We start from the raw sequence: 20,637 nt of genomic DNA, 5'->3' as shown, positions 1-20,637 counted from the left end.
GAGGAGGCCAATTTCTACCTCTAAAAAAAGTGGAATTGTGCATGTTGATGAGTTATTGGACTAAAAAGGGCCTAGATACTGTTTTTGCACAGGGGCTCTCTTCTGTCTGTGCGCATCAGTGGATGTATCACTTATTAGGTTGTGTATTGTAGTTTCAATACAATCAATATTTTATCAGCAGTACTTTATCAGCAAGAGATTAAAACTACAGGACTACATCTCATGTGCAGACAAGTCAGGCTACTCTGTGCAATCCTGCCCCCAGCACTGATTAACACCTTGCTGACAATTCACAGTGTACACATGAAGCTGCCAGTTAGGAGTGTGGGTGGGGTTCTACACAGCACAGAAGACAAGGATACTATAAAAACTATACCAAACAGCCAGGTATATGATACATCCTTGGAATCAGGCTTTCTCTCTCTTCTATTAAGCTGCTCCCCCATTATATAGCAAAAACCTGATGACAAATTCCATTTATAGTTTGGTTAGTGCACATCTAAATCGTGGTCTTCATGTGCAAACAGGCCATTAAATTATCGCCAATCAGCAAACAAGTACCTGATCAGTGGTCGTTTAAAGCTAAATATAATATAATCTTCTTCATAATCAACTAGTTTACCCCCATACAACATTGGGCAGAGACACCTAGACACACAACACTACTGTAGTAGTAGATGGCAAACAGTGAAATCCGTAGTGACAAGTCTCATCATTGGCACCATAGAATGACTGCCATTAAATGAAATAAAATGAAGAGATTAAATCTGAAACATTTTCTTCTTTTGGCATGTTTTCATTCTACAATATATGGGGAAATGGTTTCCAAGGACTTGTTTACGTAGATTGTACATATGTATATTGTCACATATTATTTGAGTGGATCCTGGATCTGAAATCTGCTTTTAAAATGTGTTACAATTTTACCACTGTAGACTAATGCTACCCATAAATTGTTTGTATTTTATGCAGATGGTTAGTTCAGGAATTTGTCGAACAGACGATCACGTGTTGCATGGAGAAATGGAAAATATACATTTTCCAGTTATTCTTGGCCATGAAGGAGCTGGAGTGGTTGAAAGTGTTGGTGACCAAGTGACGGAATTTAAACCAGGTATAAATATGAACCTTCATACAGGACTAAAGATATATATTTAGCAGTTGCCACTGATATTATTTTATGTAGACAGGAGGGGGGCAGAATGGGAGGGGCTCTGTCTTTAGCCCCTTCTACTCCCTCTACATAGAATCATATCTATATATATATAATTGCCTTATTCTGTCTATCTGTCTGTCTTGCTCCAAAATTGTGTCACAATGACATTGTGTCACCGTGACAGTGTCATTACAGTGACAACTGTCGGATTGGCCGCTGGGCTCGGCCTGGCCCCCCCCACGGATTGGCCGCTCGCCTCGGCCTGGCCCCGCCCCCCGCATGGATTAGCCACTCGCCCCGGCCCTCCGCACGCATCGCCCGCTCCAGCGTACACCGGCTCCCTATATACATGTGCAGGGAGCCGGCATACGCTGACGCCTCGCCCCCGCCACACATTGGCACACTCGGCCCCGCCCCCGGCGGACATAACCTTGCGATGCTGGGATCGTGACGGAGCCGGTGTACGCTGGTAACCATGATACACATCGCGTAACTATAGGAAGCGCTTCCCTTAGTTACCCGATGTGTATCATGGTTACCAGCGTACACCGGCTCCCGGTACACATGTGCAGGGAGCCGGCATACGCTGACGCCTCGCCCGCTCAGTCCCGCCCCCGGCACACGTTGCCACGCTCGGACCCGGCCGCCCCAGCATGGGGGATGGAGCACGATGGGGGGTGTGCAGCATGGAGGATGGAGCACGATGGGGGGTGTGCAGCATGGGGGATGGAGCACGATGGGGGGTGTGCAGCATGGGGGATGGAGCACGATGGGGGGTGCGCAGCATGGGGGATGGAGCACGATAGGGGGTGCACAGCATGTCGGACGGAGCACGATGGGGGGTGCGCAGCATGTCGGATGGAGCACGATGAGGGGTGCGCAGCATGGGGGATGAAGCACGATGGGGGGTGCGAAGCATGGAGGATGGAGCACAATGGGGGGTGTGCAGCATGGGGGATGGAGCACGATGGGGGGTGAGCAGCATGGGGGAGGGAGCACGATGGGGGGTGCGCAGCATGGGGGATGAAACACGATGGGGGGTGCGCAGCATGGGGGATGGAGCACGATAGGGGGTGCGCAACATGGGGGATGGAGCACGATGGGGGTACGCAGCATGGGGGATGGAGCACGATGGGGGATGTGCAGCATGGGGGATGGAACACGATGGGGGGTGCACACCTCCCCCCAAAACACACACACCGCCACACGCGCACCGCACAACACACCACACACACACTGGGAACCACAAACACCGCCCTACACAGACACCCACACACACACAGACAACACCGCACACACAACACCCAACACACAAACACCGCGGCATACATAAATATACGCACATACCGCGCAACACACATTGCACAAAACATACCGTACCTCCCCAAAAACACACACGCACTCCACACCCACACAAACCGCGCAACACACACAGCAACACACACACAGAACGCTGCAGACACACAGCGCTCCACAAACAACGCAACACACACAACGCAACACACATACAACACCGCTCTCACACACCCCCACACCCAGACAACACGCAGAACATTTACAGCGCCCTACACAAACACTGGCAACTACACACAACAACATCTATATATATATATCTATATATATAATTGCCTTATTCTGTCTGTCTGTCTGTCTGTCATGCTCCAAAATTGTGTCCTTACGGTGACACAAAGCTGATTGGCCGCTGGGCTCGCCATGGCCCCGCCCCCACACGGATTGGCCTCTCGCCCCGGCTCTCTGCAGGCCCCGCCCCCCTCACGCAATGCACGCTCGCTCTGGCCCAACTGACACGGAGCTCCGATTCCCAGGTGAGTACACAAACACACATCAGATCACTCACTCTCACACACACCTCACACATCACATCCACACACTCACAACATCCTGGGATATCGCTTGCTTCTACACCGGCTCCGTCACGATCTCAGCAGCGCCAGACATAACCTTGCGATGCTGGGATCTTGACGGAGGCTGTGAACGCTGGTAACCATTATACACATCGGGTAACTAAGGTCCCTTGGTTACCCGATGTGTATCATAGTTACCAGTGTACACCGGCTCACACTCACTCTCACACACACCTCACACACACATCACATCGTATCCACATACTCACAGCATCCGGAGATATCGCTTGCTTCTCGGCCTCGATACTGTGCTGTTGTGACCTTCCAGGACCTGCCGTAGGATCACATGGCCAGAAGCATGTGGTATCTCTGGATGTTGTGAGTGTGAGCGTGGATGTGCGATATCGTCAGTGTGTGTGTGTGTGAGTGTATGCGATCGGGTGTGTGTGAGTGTATGCGATTGGGTGTGTGTGAGTGTATGCGATCGGATCTGTGAGTGTCGGCAGAGGAGCACGGCGTGCTGGAGGAGGCTGGGAGGAGAGAGGCTGATCCTGGGGAAGGCTGGGAGGGGGAGGCTGATCCTGGGGAAGGCTGGGAGGGGGAGGCTGATGCTGGGGGAGGCTGGAAGGAGAGAGGCTGATGCTGGGGGAGGCTGGGAGGAGAGAGGCTGATGCTGGGGAAGGCTGATGCTGAGGGAGGCTGGGAGGGGAAGGCTGGGAGGAGAGGCTGGGAGGAGAGAGGCTGATCCTGGGGGAGGCTGGGAGGAGAGAGGCTGCTGCTGGGGGAGGCTGATGCTGGGGGAGGCTGGGAGGGGGAGGCTGATGCTGGGGGAGGCTGGGAGGAGAGAGGCTGATGTTGGGGGAGGCTGATGCTGGGGGAGGCTGGAAGGAGAGAGGCTGATGCTGGGGGAGGCTGATGCTGGGGGAGGCTGATGCTGGGGGAGGCTGGGAGGAGGGAGGCTGGGAGGAGAGAGGCTGATGCTGGGGGAGGCTGGAAGGAGAGAGGCTGATGCTGGGTGAGGCTGATGCTGGGGGAGGCTGATGCTGGGGGAGGCTGGGAGGAGAGAGGCTGATGCTGGGGGAGGTTGATGCTGGGGGAGGCTGGGAGGGGGAGGCTGATGCTGGGGGAGGCTGGGAGCACGATGGGGGGTGCGCAGCATGGGGGATGGAGCATGTTTGGGAGTGCGCAGCATGGCGGATGGAGCACGTTTGGGACTGCGCAGCATGGCGGATGGACCACGTTTGGGAGTGCGCAGCATGGCGGATGGAGCATGTTTGGGAGTGCGCAGCAAGGCGGATGGAGCACGTTTGGGAGTGCGCAGCATGGCGGATGGAGTACATTTGGGAGTGCGCAGCATGGCGGATGGAGCACGTTTGGGAATGCGCAGCATGGCGGATGGAACACGTTTGGGACTGCGCAGCATGGCGGATGGACCACGTTTGGGAGTGCGCAGCATGGCGGATGGAGCATGTTTGGGAGTGCGCAGCATGGTGGATGGAGCACGTTTGGGGCGTGCGCAGCATGGCGGATGGAGCACGTTTGGGAGTGCGCAGCATGGCGGATGGAGCAGGTTTGGGAGTGCGCAGCATGGCGGATGGAGCACTTTTGGGAGTGCGCAGCATGGCGGATGGAGCACGTTTGGGAGTGCGCAGCATGGCGGATGGACCACGTTTGGGAGTGCGCAGCATGGCGGATGGAGCACATTTGGGAGTGCGCAGCATGGCGGATGGAGCACGATGGGGGGTGCGCAGCATGGGGGATGGAGCACGATGGGAGGTGCACACCTCCCCCCAACACACACACACAACACACCACACACACACTGGGAACCACAAACACCGCCGTACACAGACACCCACACACACAGACAACGCTGCACACACACAACACCCAACACACAAACACCGCGGCATACATAAATATACGCACATACCACGTAACACACACACATTGCACAAAACATACCTCCCCCCAAAACACACCACACCCACACAAACCGCGCAACACACACAAACAACGCTACAGACACACAGCGCTCCACAAACAACGCAACACACGCAACACACATACAACACCGCTCTCACCCCCCGTCACACCCAGACAACACCCAGAACATGTACAGCGCCCTACACAAACACTTGGTAACTACACACAACAACATCTATATATATATATATAACAAAAATCATACATTAACTACACAATACGTAAATTCTAGAATACCCGATGCGTAGAATCGGGCCACCTTCTAGTATATATATATATATATATATAAAAAACAAAAATCATACATTAACTACACAATACGTAAATTCTAGAATACCCGATGCGTTAGAATCGGGCCACCTTCTAGTTAGTAATAAATGTCATCTTCTGCCTAAGTAATATGAAAATTTGTCTTCATCGATGTCATACTGATGACAAAGTGGAGAGTGTGTACTGACCATACGTCGGAGTGCAACGGTAGAGAAATTTTAATAAAACATAAGAACAAAGGGATTAGATTATTAAATTATATAGACATTTAGAATTAAATCAACTTTAGTTTTGGACCATTCTATTAAGTCCTAAAAACTCCTTTGAGGCGGGGCGGGGGGGGGGGGGGTGATATATCTATTTGAAAGTGTGTCTTTTTGCCAGGTGACTTTTAACTTTCATTCACGCCATTCACTTTACCATATAATGTACTGCTGACAGACGCAATTCTGCAATTGTTATATGGTTTTAGTTAGTTTGTACAGAGTTCAATGAAACAGCGCCATGATTCTGCAAGTCAGTAAGATTACAGTGACAATAAACATGTTTGTTTTTTAATATTTTGCTGGATTTAACAAAAAAAAATTCAGAAGTTGTCAAAATAAATTGGTTTCTGTTGCCATTTTATAAGACCCATAACTTTTGTCATTTTCTGTTAATGATGCTATTAGAGGGTTTTTTGGTTTGACAATTTGTTGCTTACATATTTTTGAAATACATGCAGTGTTTTACTTGCTTTTTATTGTATTTTTGGGGGAGCAGAGGTAACTGAAAAACTGCAATTTTGGAGTTAATATGCTTTTTCCTTTACTGTATCTGTAGAATCAGCTGAGTTTTGGGGTACCAGTTAATAATAAATAATATCAATATTAACCTCAGAATTTTTATAGGGAGATTCATTATTAACAGGTTATTTACAAGTACATATATCAGCAATCCTAAATAAGGGAGAAGAATTAAAGGGGTAGTCCCATCTCCAAGATCCTATCTCAATATGTAGTAGGCATAAGAATAATAATAATATTAGCAACTGACTCCGGACCGGAGCCCACTCACCTTAGTCAGTTCCGGGGGGACCGCAGTCCTCGGCAGGAAACTGCAGCTGCCTTCCCTTTAAGGCACAGAGACCACAGCGTTCGCTGCGTCCTCCTGGTATGAACTTCATCTGTGGGCGCAGCTACCACACGGCATCTACTCAGTCCCACAGATGAAGGAGGCGCAGTGCCAGCCAGCGACCCCCAGAACAGTGCTTCCCTCCGGCGCCCTCCTCCCCCTCAATCTGTATGTGCCCTCCCTGCCCCCCGATTTATGGGCCCCAGTGAGTTGTATGGGCTTCTCCCCCCGAAGATGTATGCCCTGGCCTCCCCCAGAGCCGTATGTGCTGGCCCCCGTAGCATTGTGTTCGGGCCCCCCAGAGCCACGTGTGTGGGCTCCCCAGAACCACGTGTGTGGAGCCCCAAGAGCCGCGTGTGTGGATCCCCAAGAGCCGCATGTGTGGACCCACAAGAGCCGTGTGTCTGTGTCTATCTGTATGCAGCAGAGCTGTGTGTGTCTGTCTGTAGGTATGAATGCAGTAGAGCTGTGTGTGTCTGTCTGTAGGTATGAATGCAGTAGAGCTGTGTGTGTCTGTTTGTATGTATGCAATAAAGATGAAGGCTGCACATCTACTAATTTGATAATAGTATAATGCTATAAGGATACTGGAAATAGTCAAATAGTCTTGGCAGGTATGCATATCATTATTCATGTTTTCACTTTATAGTTAGCAAATTGCATTTTTCAGTATGCTTATAGCATTAAAATATCAAATTAGTAGATGTGCAGCCTTCATCTTTATTGATTATGTATTTTTTGGCTTGCACTCTGTATATACAGTATATACACATTGGCGCTCACTTCAGTTATCCTTTTTAGTATTATGAATTTTTCTGAATGTTAACACAGCTCTGCCCCTTTTGGCCATGTTTTTTCCATCTCCTATATAAGTAAGTCCTTGGTTACCCTTCTCCACACACAGCAGTTTTTATTTGCAATGAGATGACACACAGTTAGGGTCACAGCGCTAGGGGCCCCAATATAGAGAGGTACCTTGGCGAGGTATTCGTGCTCGGTTACATTGATCAATGCAATTGCTAAATATCTCTTTTTTCCAAATAGACTTGGCAGGTATGCATGTCATTATTCAGGTTTTCACTTTCCAGTTAGCAAATATGCTTTTAGCATTATAGTATTATCAAATTAGTAGATGTGCAGCCTTCATATTTATTGATTATGTATTTTTTGGCTTGCATTCTGTATATATATATATATATATATATATATATATATATATATATACACATTGGTGCTCACTTCAGTTATCCTTTTTAGTGTTTGTATGTATTCAGTAGAGCTGTGTGTGTCTGTCTATATGTATGCAGCAGAGCTGTGTGTGTCTGTCTGCCTGTATGTATGCAGCAGAGCTGTGTGTGTATGTCTGTATGTATGCAGCAGAGCTGTGTGTGTCTGTCTGTATGCAGCACAGCTGTGTGTCTGTATGCAGCAGAGCTGTGTGTGTCTGTCTGTTTGTATGCAGCAGAGCTGTGTGTGTCTGTATGTATGCAGCAGAGCTGTGTGTCTGTCTGTTTGTATGTATGCAGCAGAGCTGTGTGTCTCTGTCTGTATGTATGCAGCAAGCTGTGTGTGTCTGTCTGTATGTATGCAGCAAGCTGTGTGTTTCTGTATGATGTATTCAGCAGAGCTGTGTGTGTCTGCCTGTATGCAGCAGAGCTGTGTCTGTATGCAGCAGAGCTGTGTGTGTCTGTCTATATGTATGCAGCAGAGCTGTGTGTGTCTGTATGCAGCAGAGCTGTGTGTGTCTGTGTCTGTATGCAGCAGAGCTGTGTCTGTATGTATGCAGCAGAGCTGAATGCAGCAGAGCTGCGTGTGTCTGTATGCAGCAGAGCTGTGTGTGCAGCAGAGCTTTGTGAATATGTATTGTTTGGGCAGCACATCAGAGCTGTGTGTATATATACTCTTTGGGCAGCAGAGATGTGTGTGTGCAGAAGAGCTGTGTGTATATATTTATATGCAGCAGAGCTGTGTGTGTTTGTACATATGCAGCAGAGATGTGTGTAACAGTGCTATCAGGGTATGTGTGTATATAGCAGAGCTGTGTGAGTGTGTATATATGGATCAGAGCTGTGCATGTGGCCCCCCATAGCCATCTGTGCGGCCCCCCAGAGCCATACGTGCAGCCTCCAGAGCACAATGCAACCCACCCCAGTAATGTGTATACCCCCAGAGCTGTTTGCTACTCCAGTAACATCTATGCCCTCCAATAATGTATATGCCCCCTGCCCCTCCTGTGATGTATATATTGTAGCCCCCTGCCCCTCCTGTGATTTATATATTGTAGCCCCCTGCCCCTCCTGTGATGTATATATTGTAGCTCGCAGCCCCACCTATGATATATATACAGCAGTGTCAGTGTGCACTGTGCACGGCCATGTCTGTTAGTGACGGCCATTATGCAGCACAGCCACATGCCAAGGAGGAGCTGGATGGAAACAAGCGGGTATGTGTCTGTATGCATGTATGATGTGTATCTATGTATGTCAGTGTATATGACTGTATAGATTTGTCTCTTTATATGTATTTTTGTGAGTTTGTCTTTAAATATGTATATGTACGTGTACGTATCTGTGTATTATTATTATTATTTAATATTATAGCGCCATTTATTCCATGGCGCTTTACAAGTGAAAGAGGGTATACGTACAACAATCATTAACAGTACAAAACAGACTGGTATAGGAGGAGACAGGACCCTGCCCGCGAGTGCTCACAGTCTACAGGGAATGAGTGATGGTACAATAGGTGAGGACAGAGCTGGCTGCGCAGTGGTGTACTGGACTGAGGGTTATTGTAGGTTGTAGGCTTGTTAGAAGAGATGGGTCTTGAGGTTCCTCTTGAAGCTTTCCATAGTAGCGGAGAGTCTGATATGCTGAGGTAGAGCGTTCCAGAGTATGGGGGAGGCACGGGAGAAATCTTGTACGCGATTGTGGGAAGAGGAGATAAGAAAGGAGTACAGAAGGAGATCTTGTGAGGATCTGAGTTGCGTGCAGGTAGGTACCGGGAGACTAGGTTACAGATGTAGTGAGGAGACAGGTTGTGGATGGCTTTGTATGTCATGGTTAATGTTTTGAACTGGAGTCGTTGGGCGATGGGAAGCCAGTGAAGAGATTGGCAGAGTGGCGAGGCTGGGGATTAGCGAGGGGAGAGGTGGATTAAGCGGGCCTCAGAGTTTAGAACAGATTGGAGGGGTGCAAGAGTGTTGGAAGGGAGGCCAGAGAGCAGGAGGTTGCAGTAGTCGAGGCGAGAGATGGTGAGGGCATGCACTAATGTTTTTGCTGATTCTTGGTTAAGGAAAGCACGGATCCGGGAGATATTTTTGAGTTGTAGTCTGCATGAGGTGAAGAGGGCTTAGATGTGTGGCTTGAAGGATAGAGCAGAGTCGAGGGTTACTCCAAGGCAACGAGCTTTTGAGACTGGGGAGAGTGAGCAACCATCAAGTTTGATGTGATCTTGAAAACAAAGAGCAGTTAAAAGAGTGGAGGAACAGTGGTCCTTGTCCAAAGAGGTTCAGGGTGCAAAAATCAGCCACTAAAGTGATTGCATCTGTGTTCTGGGATAAGGAGGGCATGCTGCTAGTAAACTACCTTCAAAAGAGTTCCACCATCAATGCAAGGTATTACATTGAACTTTTGGACAAATTAAAGGCAGCTCTGAAGGCCAAAATGCACAGCAAGCTGTCCAAAGGAATCTTGTTCCTGTAAGACAACGCCCCCGCTCACACTGCACAAGTGACCACAGCAAAACTGGCAGAGCTGGGCTTCCAGCTGGTTGACCACCCACCTTATTCACCAGGTCTAGCTCCCTCTGATATCATCTGTTTCCAAACCTGAAGAACCACCTCAAGGGTACCAAATTTCACACCATTTCTGATGCCATGGCTGCTATGGATGCCTGGTTTGAGGCACAACCGAAATCCTTCTTTTTGCTAGGTTTACAGAATTTAGAATACTGATATAAGAAGTGTGTTGACGTCAGTGGAGAGTATGTGGAATAAATGTAAAGTTTCATTATCCTATCTCGTTTTTTTCTGGGTAAAGCCAAAGACTTATCAGCAGCCCCCTCATACAAGACATCTCTGATCATTGCTTATCTCAGGAGAACAAAATAAACGGAAGTCCAAAATTTGACATGCTGGATCCTTTTGTCCTCCGATATCAACTATAATGGGGACAGTCAGGAGGCCCCCACACATTACACTGTTGGCTAAACCCATACCTATCGGCAAGTTTGAACCATATTACTGTAAAGTATATGAGGGCCTTTAGATCTGTTAGGGTGTTGAGCTCCAAAACAAAGATAAAATGTTTCAATGAATGGCAGTATACAAAAAGTTTAAAAAGGTGAATTAAAAAATTTAAAAATGTTTTAAAATATTCCTTCTATGGTCCATTGCCCTATCTAACCCAACAGAGACTGCAAGAAAAAACTGTAATGGTGTGATTGTCAAGAATAGTCTAATAGACTGACTTAAACTCAGCATTGTACAACATAAATCCTTTCAAACACTGCTTCACGTCTTAAGCCCCCATCACACATAGTGAGATCGCTAGCGAGATCACTGAAAAGTCACAGGTTTTGTGACGTATTAGCGACCTCGCCAGCGATGTCGCTGTATGTGACACGTAGCAGCGAGTGGCCCACTGCTACGAGGTCGCTGATCGTTACAAAACGATCAAGACCTTTTTTTGCTTGTTGGTCTCCCCCTGTGCAACACGCATCGGCGTGTTTGACTGCGGGAGACCAACGAGCACCGACTCTGTGTAAGCAGCGTACGCTGGTAACCCGGGTAAATATCGGATAACTTAGCAAAGTGCTTTGTTGGTTACCCGATATTTAACCTGGTTACCAGCATACGCCGCTTACAGGCTGCCAGTGCTGGCTCCCTGCACACGTAGCCAGGGTAAATATCGGGTAACTAAGCAAAGCGCTTTGCTTAGTAACCCGATGTGTACCCTAGCTATGTATACAGGGAGCCAGCGCTGGCAGCCTGTAAGTGGTGTACGCTGGTAACCAGGGTAAATATCGGCTAACCAAGCAAAGCGCTTTGCTTAGTAACCCGATATGTACCCTGGTTACCAAGTGCAGCATCGTTTCACGAGTCGCTGCTGGCTGGTCGCTGGTGAGATCTGCCTGATTGACAGCTCACCAGTGACCATGTAGCGACGCACCAACGATCCCTGCCTGGTCGTATTGCTGGTGAGATCGTTGGTGCGTAGCTACGTGTGACGGGACCCTAAGATAGGCTATTATCTATTGACTAATCTGATTGATTTGCATTATTATGAGTTTTTTGTTTGTTTTTTTCAGGAGACAAAGTAATCCCACTGTGTATTCCTCAGTGTGGAAAGTGCAGTCCTTGTCTTAGTCCAAACACCAACTGTTGTCTAAAAACACAGTAAGTATTGTTTGTGGCTAAAGTTCAATTAAAGGGAATATGTCAGCAAATTTATACAGTATTATGTAATCTAAAGACAGCAGGAGATAGGAGCTGAAACTCGGATTTCAGCTATGTGTCACACATGGTCTGGGTTGCCTTCATTCACTTTTATAGGTAAAACTAGAAGGTGGCCCGATTCTACGCATCGGGTATTCTAGAATTTACGTATTGTGTAGTTAATGTATGATTTTTGTTATATATATATATAGATGTTGTTGTGTGTAGTTACCAAGTGTTTGTGTAGGGCGCTGTACATGTTCTGGGTGTTGTCTGGGTGTGACGAGGGGTGAGACCGGTGTTGTATGTGTGTTGCGTGTGTTGCGTTGTTTGTGGAGCGCTGTGTGTCTGTAGCGTTGTGTGTGTGTGTTGCACGGTTTGTGTGGGTGTGGTGTGTTTTGGGGGGAGGTATGTTTTGTGCAATGTGTGTGTGTTGCGTGGTATGTGCGTATATTTATGTATGCCGCGGTGTTTGTGTGTTGGGTGTTGTGTGTGTGCAGCGTTGTCTGTGTGTGTGGGTGTCTGTGTACGGCGGTGTTTGTGGTTCCCAGTGTGTGTGTGGTGTGTTGTGTGTGTGTGTTGGGGGGAGGTGTGTACCTCCCATCGTGCTCCATCCCCCATGCTGCGCACCCCCCATCGTGCTCCATCCGCCATGCTGCGCACTCCCAAACGTGCTCCATCCGCCATGCTGCGCACTCCCAAACGTGGTCCATCCGCCATGCTGCGCACTCCCAAACGTGCTCCATCCGCCATGCTGCGCACTCCCAAATGTGCTCCATCCGCCATGCTGCGCACTCCCAAACGTGCTCCATCCGCCATGCTGCACACTCCCAAACGTGCTCCATCCGCCATGCTGCGCACTCCCAAACGTGGTCCATCCGCCATGCTGCGCAGTCCCAAACGTGCTCCATCCGCCATGCTGCGCACTCCCAAACGTGGTCCATCCGCCATGCTGCGCAGTCCCAAACGTGTTCCATCCGCCATGCTGCGCACTCCCAAACGTGCTCCATCCGCCATGCTGCGTACTCCCAAACGTGCTCCATCCGCCATGCTGCGCACTCCCAAACGTGCTCCATCCGCCATGCTGCGCACTCCCAAACATGCTCCATCTGCCATGCTGCGCACTCCCAAATGTGGTCCATCCGCCATGCTGCGCAGTCCCAAACGTGCTCCATCCGCCATGCTGCGCAGTCCCAAACGTGCTCCATCCCCCATGCTGCGCACCCCCCATCGTGCTCCCAGCCTCCCCCAGCATCAGCCTCCCCCTCCCAGCCTCCCCCAGCATCAACCTCCCCCAGCATCAGCCTCTCTCCTCCCAGCCTCCCCCAGCATCAGCCTCCCCCAGCATCAGCCTCCCCCAGCATCAGCCTCTCTCCTTCCAGCCTCCCCCAGCATCAGCCTCTCTCCTCCCAGCCTCCCTCCTCCCAGCCTCCCCCAGCATCAGCCTCCCCCAGCATCAGCCTCTCTCCTTCCAGCCTCCCCCAGCATCAGCCTCCCCCAGAATCAGCCTCTCTCCTCCCAGCCTCCCCCAGCATCAGCCTCCCCCTCCCAGCCTCCCCCAGCATCAGCCTCCCCCAGCAGCAGCCTCTCTCCTCCCAGCCTCCCCCAGCATCAGCCTCTCTCCTTCCAGCCTCCCCCAGCATCAGCCTCCCCCTCCCAGCCTTCCCCAGGATCAGCCTCTCTCCTCCCAGCCTCTCTCCTCCCAGCCTCCCTCCTCCCAGCCTCCCTCAGCATCAGCCTTCCCCTCCCAGCCTCCCTCAGCATCAGCCTTCCCCAGCATCAGCCTCTCTCCTCCCAGCCTCCCCCAGCATCACCCTCTCTCCTTCCAGCCTCCCCCAGCATCAGCCCCCCCTCCCAGCCTTCCCCAGGATCAGCCTCTCTCCTCCCAGCCTCCCCCTCCCAGCCTCCCTCAGCATCAGCCTTCCCCTCCCAGTCTCCCCCAGCATCAGCCTCCCCCTCCCAGCCTTCCCCAAGATCAGCCTCTCTCCTCCCAGCCTCCTCCAGCACGCCGTGCTCCTCTGCCGACACTCACAGATCCGATCGCATACACTCACACACACCCGATCGCATACACTCACACACACCCGATTGCATACACGCACACACACCCGATCGCATACACTCACACACACCCGATCGCATACACTCACACACACACACACTGACGATATCGCACATCCACGCTCACACTCACAACATCCGGAGATACCACATGCTTCTGGCCACGTGATCCTCCGGCAGGTCCTGGAAGGTCACAACAGCACAGTATCGAGGCCGAGAAGCAAGCGATATCTCCGGATGCTGTGAGTATGTGGATGCGATGTGATGTGTGTGTGAGGTGTGTGTGAGAGTGAGTGTGAGCCGGTGTACACTGGTAACTATGATACACATCGGGTAACCAAGGGACCTTAGTTACCCGATGTGTATAATGGTTACCAGCGTTCACGGCCTCCGTCAAGATCCCAGCATCGTAAGGTTATGTCTGGCGCTGCTGAGATCGTGACGGAGCCGGTGTAGAAGCAAGCGATATCCCAGGATGTTGTGAGTGTGTGGATGTGATGTGTGAGGTGTGTGTGAGAGTGAGTGTGATCTGATGTGTGTGTGTGTACTCACCTGGGAGTCGGAGCTCCGTGTCAGTTGGCCCAGAGCGAGCGTGCATTGCGTGAGGGGGGCGGGGCCTGCAGAGAGCCGGGGCGAGAGGCCAATCCGTGTGGGGGGGCGGGGCCATGGCGAGCCCAGCGGCCAATCAGCTTTGTGTCACCGTAAGGACACAATTTTGGAGCATGACAGACAGACAGACAGAATAAGGCAATTATATATATAGATTATATCTAAGGCTATGTGCCCACGTGTGCGCTCTGCACCGCAGCTAAAAGGTGCGCTTCAGAGTGCAGCTGAAAAGCTCCGTTCTGAAGCGCCTGGTGCCTGCAGAGAACGTTCGCTCTGCATGCTGCCTCTCCCTATAGACAGCATGCAAACCGCACGGAAGAAGTGACATGTCACTTCTTAGAACGCAGCGATTCGGGCAGCAGCCGAATCGCTGCGTTCTAATATGCCACGTGCGCACGGCTCCTGCACAATCTCCATAGACTGTGCAGGGGACGCAGGACGCATGCAGTTACGCTGCGGTGCAGATCGCAGCGTAACTGCATGAAAACACGCAACGTGGGCACATAGCCTTATGGTCTGGGCAGCACTGTTTTTTTTTACTTTATATGTTGGTCATTTCTTTTTGACCCACTGGATCCATTACCTACTTACTTTGCACTATTTAATTTTGAATGCAGGCACAGTATCTCACCGGTTCAGGTTCATTTTTTATGAACCCCTATAAGCAAATTTACCAATAGGAACACATGTCCACAATCTAATATATAAAGCTGAATGTATGTATGTATGTATGTATGTGTATGTATGTCCGGGATTGGCATCTGGACCGTCGCAGCTACAGCCACAAAATTTTGCACACTCACACGTCTGGACCCCGAGAGCGTCATAGGCTATGTTGTGGGGCGAAATTTTAACCCCGCACGTTCCAATTTACCAATCAATTTTGCCCCTGTCTACATAATGGGGAAAAAGTGAAACGAAAAGTGTATCCGCACCGTCGCATTTACGATCACAAAATTTTGCACAGACACCTCATGTGACCCAGGGAACGTCGTAGACTATGTTTTGACAGGAAAATTTAACCCCGCGCTTTACAGGTACTCTCCAAAAAACATGCCTTCATTAAAGTAAATGGAGCCTGGAACTACAGGTTATTAGTAGGAGCTGTGAGTGGTTGCTATAGGAACAAAAGACATTCATAGTATAAGAAGCTTATATGTGACGTAATAAGATGTCGGTGGGGAGATGGATAGAGAGAGACAGACAGAGCCAGACAGAGAGAGAGACAAACAGAGACAGACAGGGAAAGAGACACACCGAGACAGACGGTGAAAAAGACAGACAGAGACAGACGGGGAAAGAGACAGACAGAGAAAGACCTGGAAAGAGACAGATGGGGAAACAGACAGACAGACATGCAGATAGGGACAGAGACAGGTAAGGAGGAGACAGCCAGAGAAACAGACAAAGATAGATGGGGAAAGACACAGACCTTGATAGAGACAGACGGGGAAAGAGACAGAGAAATAGAGACAGACAAAAACAGGCAGACAGGGAAAGAGAAAGACAAAGACGGGGAGACAGACCTGGGAAAGAGACAGATGGGGAAAGAGACAGAATGGAAAAGAGACAGACAGGGAAAGGGACAGACGGGGAAAGGGACAGACGGGGAAAGGGACAGACGGGGAAAGAGACAGACGGGGAAAGAGACAGACGGGGAAAGAGACAGACGGGGAAAGAGACAGACGGGGAAAGAGACAGACGGGGAAAGAGACAGACGGGGAAAGAGACAGACGGGGAAAGAGACAGACGGGGAAAGAGACAGACGGGGAAAGAGACAGACGGGGAAAGAGACAGACGGGGAAAGAGACAGACGGGGAAAGAGACAGACGGGGAAAGAGACAGACGGGGAAAGAGACAGACGGGGAAAGAGACAGACGGGGAAAGAGACAGACGGGGAAAGAGACAGACGGGGAAAGAGGCAGACAGGGTAAGAGGCAGACGAGGAAAGAGACAGACGAGGAAAGAGGCAGACGAGGAAAGAGGCAGACGAGGAAAGAGGCAGACGAGGAAAGAGGCAGACGAGGAAAGAGAGACGAGGAAAGAGACAGACGAGGAAAGAGACAGACGAGGAAAGAGACAGACGGAGCACATTATTTGGCCAATTTAGTTAAATCTGTGTGGAATATCTGTGGTGTTGAAATATATGTTGTGAAATGCTTCTATTAGCTTAGTTTTTGCCTTTTAATCATTACATTTTTATCTATTTGTTTTGTGGTTTTTGTGTGCAGAATACATTTTTGTTAATACATTCTATTTTGTTAACAGCAGTTATTAACCCGGGCGAAGCCGGGTAGTACAGCCAGTCTAATATATAAAGCTGAATGCGTGTATGTATGTCCGGGATTGGCATCTGCACCGTCGCAGCTACATCCACAAAATTTTACACACTCACATGTCTGGACCCCGAGAGCATCATAGGCTATGTTGTGAGGTGAAATTTTAACCCCGTGTCTTCCAATTTACCAATCAATTTTGCCCCTATCTACATAATGGAGAAAAAGTGAAACGAAAAGTGTATCCGCACCGTCGCATTTAGAATCACGAAATTTTGCAGAGACACCTCATGTGACCCAGGGAACATCGTAGACTATGTTTTGACTGGAAAATGTAACCCCGCGTTTTACAGTTATGCTCCAAAAACATGCCTTCATTAAAGTAAATGGAGCCTGGAACTATAGGTTATTAGTAGGAGCTGTGATTGGTTGCTATAGGAACAAAAGACATTCATATTATAAGAAGCTTATATGTGAAGTACTAAGATGTCGGTGGGGAGACGGATAGAGAGAGACAGACAGAGACAGACAGACAGGGAAAGAGACAGAGAGATAGAGACAGAGAGATAGAGACAGAGAGGGAAAGAGACAGAGACAAACGGTGAAAGAGACAGAGACAGAGGGTGAAAGAGACAGACAGAGACAGACCTGGAAAGAGACAGACCTGGAAAGAGACAGACCTGGAAAGAGACAGATGGGGAAAGAGACAGACAGACATGCAGACAGGGACAGAGACAGGCAGACAGGGAAGGAGGATACAGCCAGAGAGACAGACAAAGATAGATGAGGAAAGATACAGACCTTGATAGAGAAAGACGGGGAAAGCGACAGAGAAAAAGAGACAGACAGAAACAGGCAGACAGGGAAAGAGACAGACAGGAAAACACACAGACAAAGACGGGGAGACAGACGGGGAAAGAGACAGAGAGATAGAGACAGACAAAGAAAGAGACAGACAGAGACAAGCAGACGGGGAAAGAGACAGACGGGGAAAGAGACAGACGGGGAAAGAGACAGACGGGGAAAGAGACAGACAGGGAAAGAGACAGACAGAGACAGACGGGGAACGAGACAGAGACAGACGGATAAAGAGGCAGACCTTGAAAAAGGCAGACTTTGAAAGAGACAGACGGGGAAAGAGACAGACGGGGAAAGAAACAGGCGAGGAAAGAGGCAGACCTGGAAAGAGACAGACTGAGCACATTACTTGGCCAATTTAGTTAAATCTGTGTGGAATATCTGGAGTGTTGAAATATATGTTGTGAAATGCTTCTATTAGCTTAGTTTTTGCCTTTTAATAATTACGGTACATTTCTATTTGTTTTGTGGTTTTTGTGTGCAGAATAAATTTTTGTTAATACATTTTATTTCGTTAACAGCAGTTATTAACCCGGGCGAAGCCGGGTAGTACAGCTTGTTTTTAATAAAAAGCCTGTTTTAATCTAAGCACATTTTAGTCCACATTATTTTTTAGTCACAGGGATAATGTTATTTTTCCCCCTCTGGGTTTGATATATATGTAATATATTTTTGATTGATTTACTTGTTCTGACATAGATTCATAAGGTTTTTTTTTTGTGGGATGAGTTGTAGTTTGAGTTCAATACTTAATTTTACCATACAATCTACTGAAAAATGGATAAATTCCAAGTGAGCTGAAATATAAAAAAAAAATATGTTTTTTGCTATTTTTATGGGTTGATGTTCATCGGATTTCATTGTGCGATAAAAATGACTTAGCAACATGGTGTTCAGGCAAGTATGATTGTGGTGATACCAAACTTATACCATTTTTTTATTGTTTATATAATTAAAAAATAATCTGAAGTTTGAAAAAATAATTTGTTTTGTCACAATTTTCCGAGACTCATAACTTTTATATTTTCTGTTAATGGAGCTGCTTGAGGGCTTTTTTGTTGTATTTTTCGGGGTAAATGTGGAAACAAATAAAGTCAAATTCGGGTGTTTTGATTTTTTTTTCCTTATAGCATATACCATATGGGTTCAATAGTTTAACATTTTTATAGATTGGACATTTACAGCAGCAATAATGAGTATGCTTGTTTATTTTTGTATTTCTTAATTTGTCAATGAGGAAAAAAGAAATGGTACAAATTTTTAAAGTTATTTTTTTTACATTTTTCACTGTATTTTTCAGTTCTTTGCTGCAATTTGTAGTGTGTCTTCGATCATGCGCACCCATACAAGTCAATGGGTGCATATCGGACTGCACTTATTACATTCAAGTGCAGTGTGATATACACAGAGACAGGCAATGGAGAAGATGGAGGGATTAATATCTTCGCACCTGTGCTCCAATTCTTGCATGTGAGAGAATCAGAGCACAGCAGATGACACTCAGCTAAGGCTCATAGCAGAGCTTGAGCTGGGTGCCATTAGCTTGTATCGAATGCTATACACTTTTGTGACCCCGGCCTTATAGTGAAAAACAAGTTCACCCATGAAGCCCGGCATATGGATTGGCTTTACTGGAGTTCTAAGTTGACACCCATCTGGGCCTTCAGGAGGCATTAAGCTGGCCTAGCAACCCACTGGTACCCCCGCAATTAAAAAAAAAAAATTAACTCTTTCTATAATACCATATTCACAACGTGAATTGCGCATATGGTTGGGGCATGTTAATCACAAGCATAAACTGAAATGTATGAGACTGTACACTGGACTTGTCTGATATATATAAATAGTCTGGCAACCACCATACACTAATAGAAAGGAAAATCCAGTTAACCACTATCTTTATCCAGGATACTTGGAGCATGGAATAGTCCATGCTGAGATGGGGAAGTCCAAAAGTAAGAAAATTTGATCAAGCTTCATAAGTAAAATTTCCTTTGTTGTAGATATATTAAAAGTGCCAAAAGAGAGTGCCATGGACATTACTTGATATGTCTTTGTTATCCTTCCTGGACTTTTAAGATATCCACCATAAAGGAAATTTTACCTGTGAAGCTGGATCCAATTTTCTAGCCACCATAAACTTCATATTGCAAAAAATGGATCCAATCAAATGTGTAACTGATATATATTTGCCCAATAAAAACAAAAGTACATTTATATAATGAATGTGAATATTTTTTAAACTAATCAAGATTTCCTCCTGACGTGGATTTCTTTTCAAATGAATCACATGCTTAATTAACCACTGGAATCCTTTGCAGTTCTCTCATTTTTCCCCATTTTTTTTAATGCAGCATGAGTGAACCCCAAAATGTAATGCCCGATAAAACCACAAGGTTCGCATGCAAAGGGAAGACTGTGCATCACTTCTTATGGACAAGCACTTTTTCAGAATATACTGTAGTACCTACCGATGCTGTTGCAAAGATTGATGACAGGGCACCACTAGACAAAGCATGTCTTTTTGGTTGCGGATTTCCCACTGGATATGGAGCAGCTGTCAATACGGCAAAGGTGAGGCATTATTTGTATTCATTTTTAATATATTGTATTTATTTAATACCAAATTACTCCAAAGAATATTTATCAATGTACAATTATTATTACTACATGTAATTGTGGCATCCCTTAGGCACAGTCACCACAGGGTATTGTATCTCACTTAAGGTGCAGTACTTATCCCAGGTGAGGTAGAGGTTAACCACAAGTTTTCACTTACACAACACACACAGTAGGTGTTTTCCCAGCTTAGCAGCCAGACACTGAAACTGGGCTAAATGTGGTCACCATAACAACGGGTTTTTCCCAGCCACCGTTGAGTAATCAGCAAGGTGGGGGTGTTGTGACTACTGTCTGGTGGAGCTCCGCTCTTGGACTCACCCCTGTGGTCGTTGATGTTAGTGGGTTGGATTGAGATATTTTTTTAAGACCCGTCTCAAATCAGGC

General features: G+C 47.9%; 1 protein-coding gene across 1 annotated transcript in view; it reads left to right on the top strand.

The window, feature by feature from the left end:
• Positions 1–20,637, top strand: part of LOC142291966 (alcohol dehydrogenase 1-like) — a 151,288-nt gene that overhangs the window by 66,462 nt on the left and 64,189 nt on the right. Inside the window, exons 3-5 of the mRNA XM_075336954.1 lie at positions 973–1,114; positions 11,701–11,788; positions 19,986–20,205. Of these exons, the coding sequence (XP_075193069.1) occupies positions 973–1,114; positions 11,701–11,788; positions 19,986–20,205 (450 nt within the window). The remainder of the gene's footprint in view (positions 1–972; positions 1,115–11,700; positions 11,789–19,985; positions 20,206–20,637) is intronic.

This window comes from Anomaloglossus baeobatrachus, chromosome 1 (assembly GCF_048569485.1).
Source record: "Anomaloglossus baeobatrachus isolate aAnoBae1 chromosome 1, aAnoBae1.hap1, whole genome shotgun sequence".
NCBI lineage: Eukaryota > Metazoa > Chordata > Amphibia > Anura > Aromobatidae > Anomaloglossus > Anomaloglossus baeobatrachus.
This window is presented reverse-complemented; position numbering and strand designations above follow the sequence as displayed.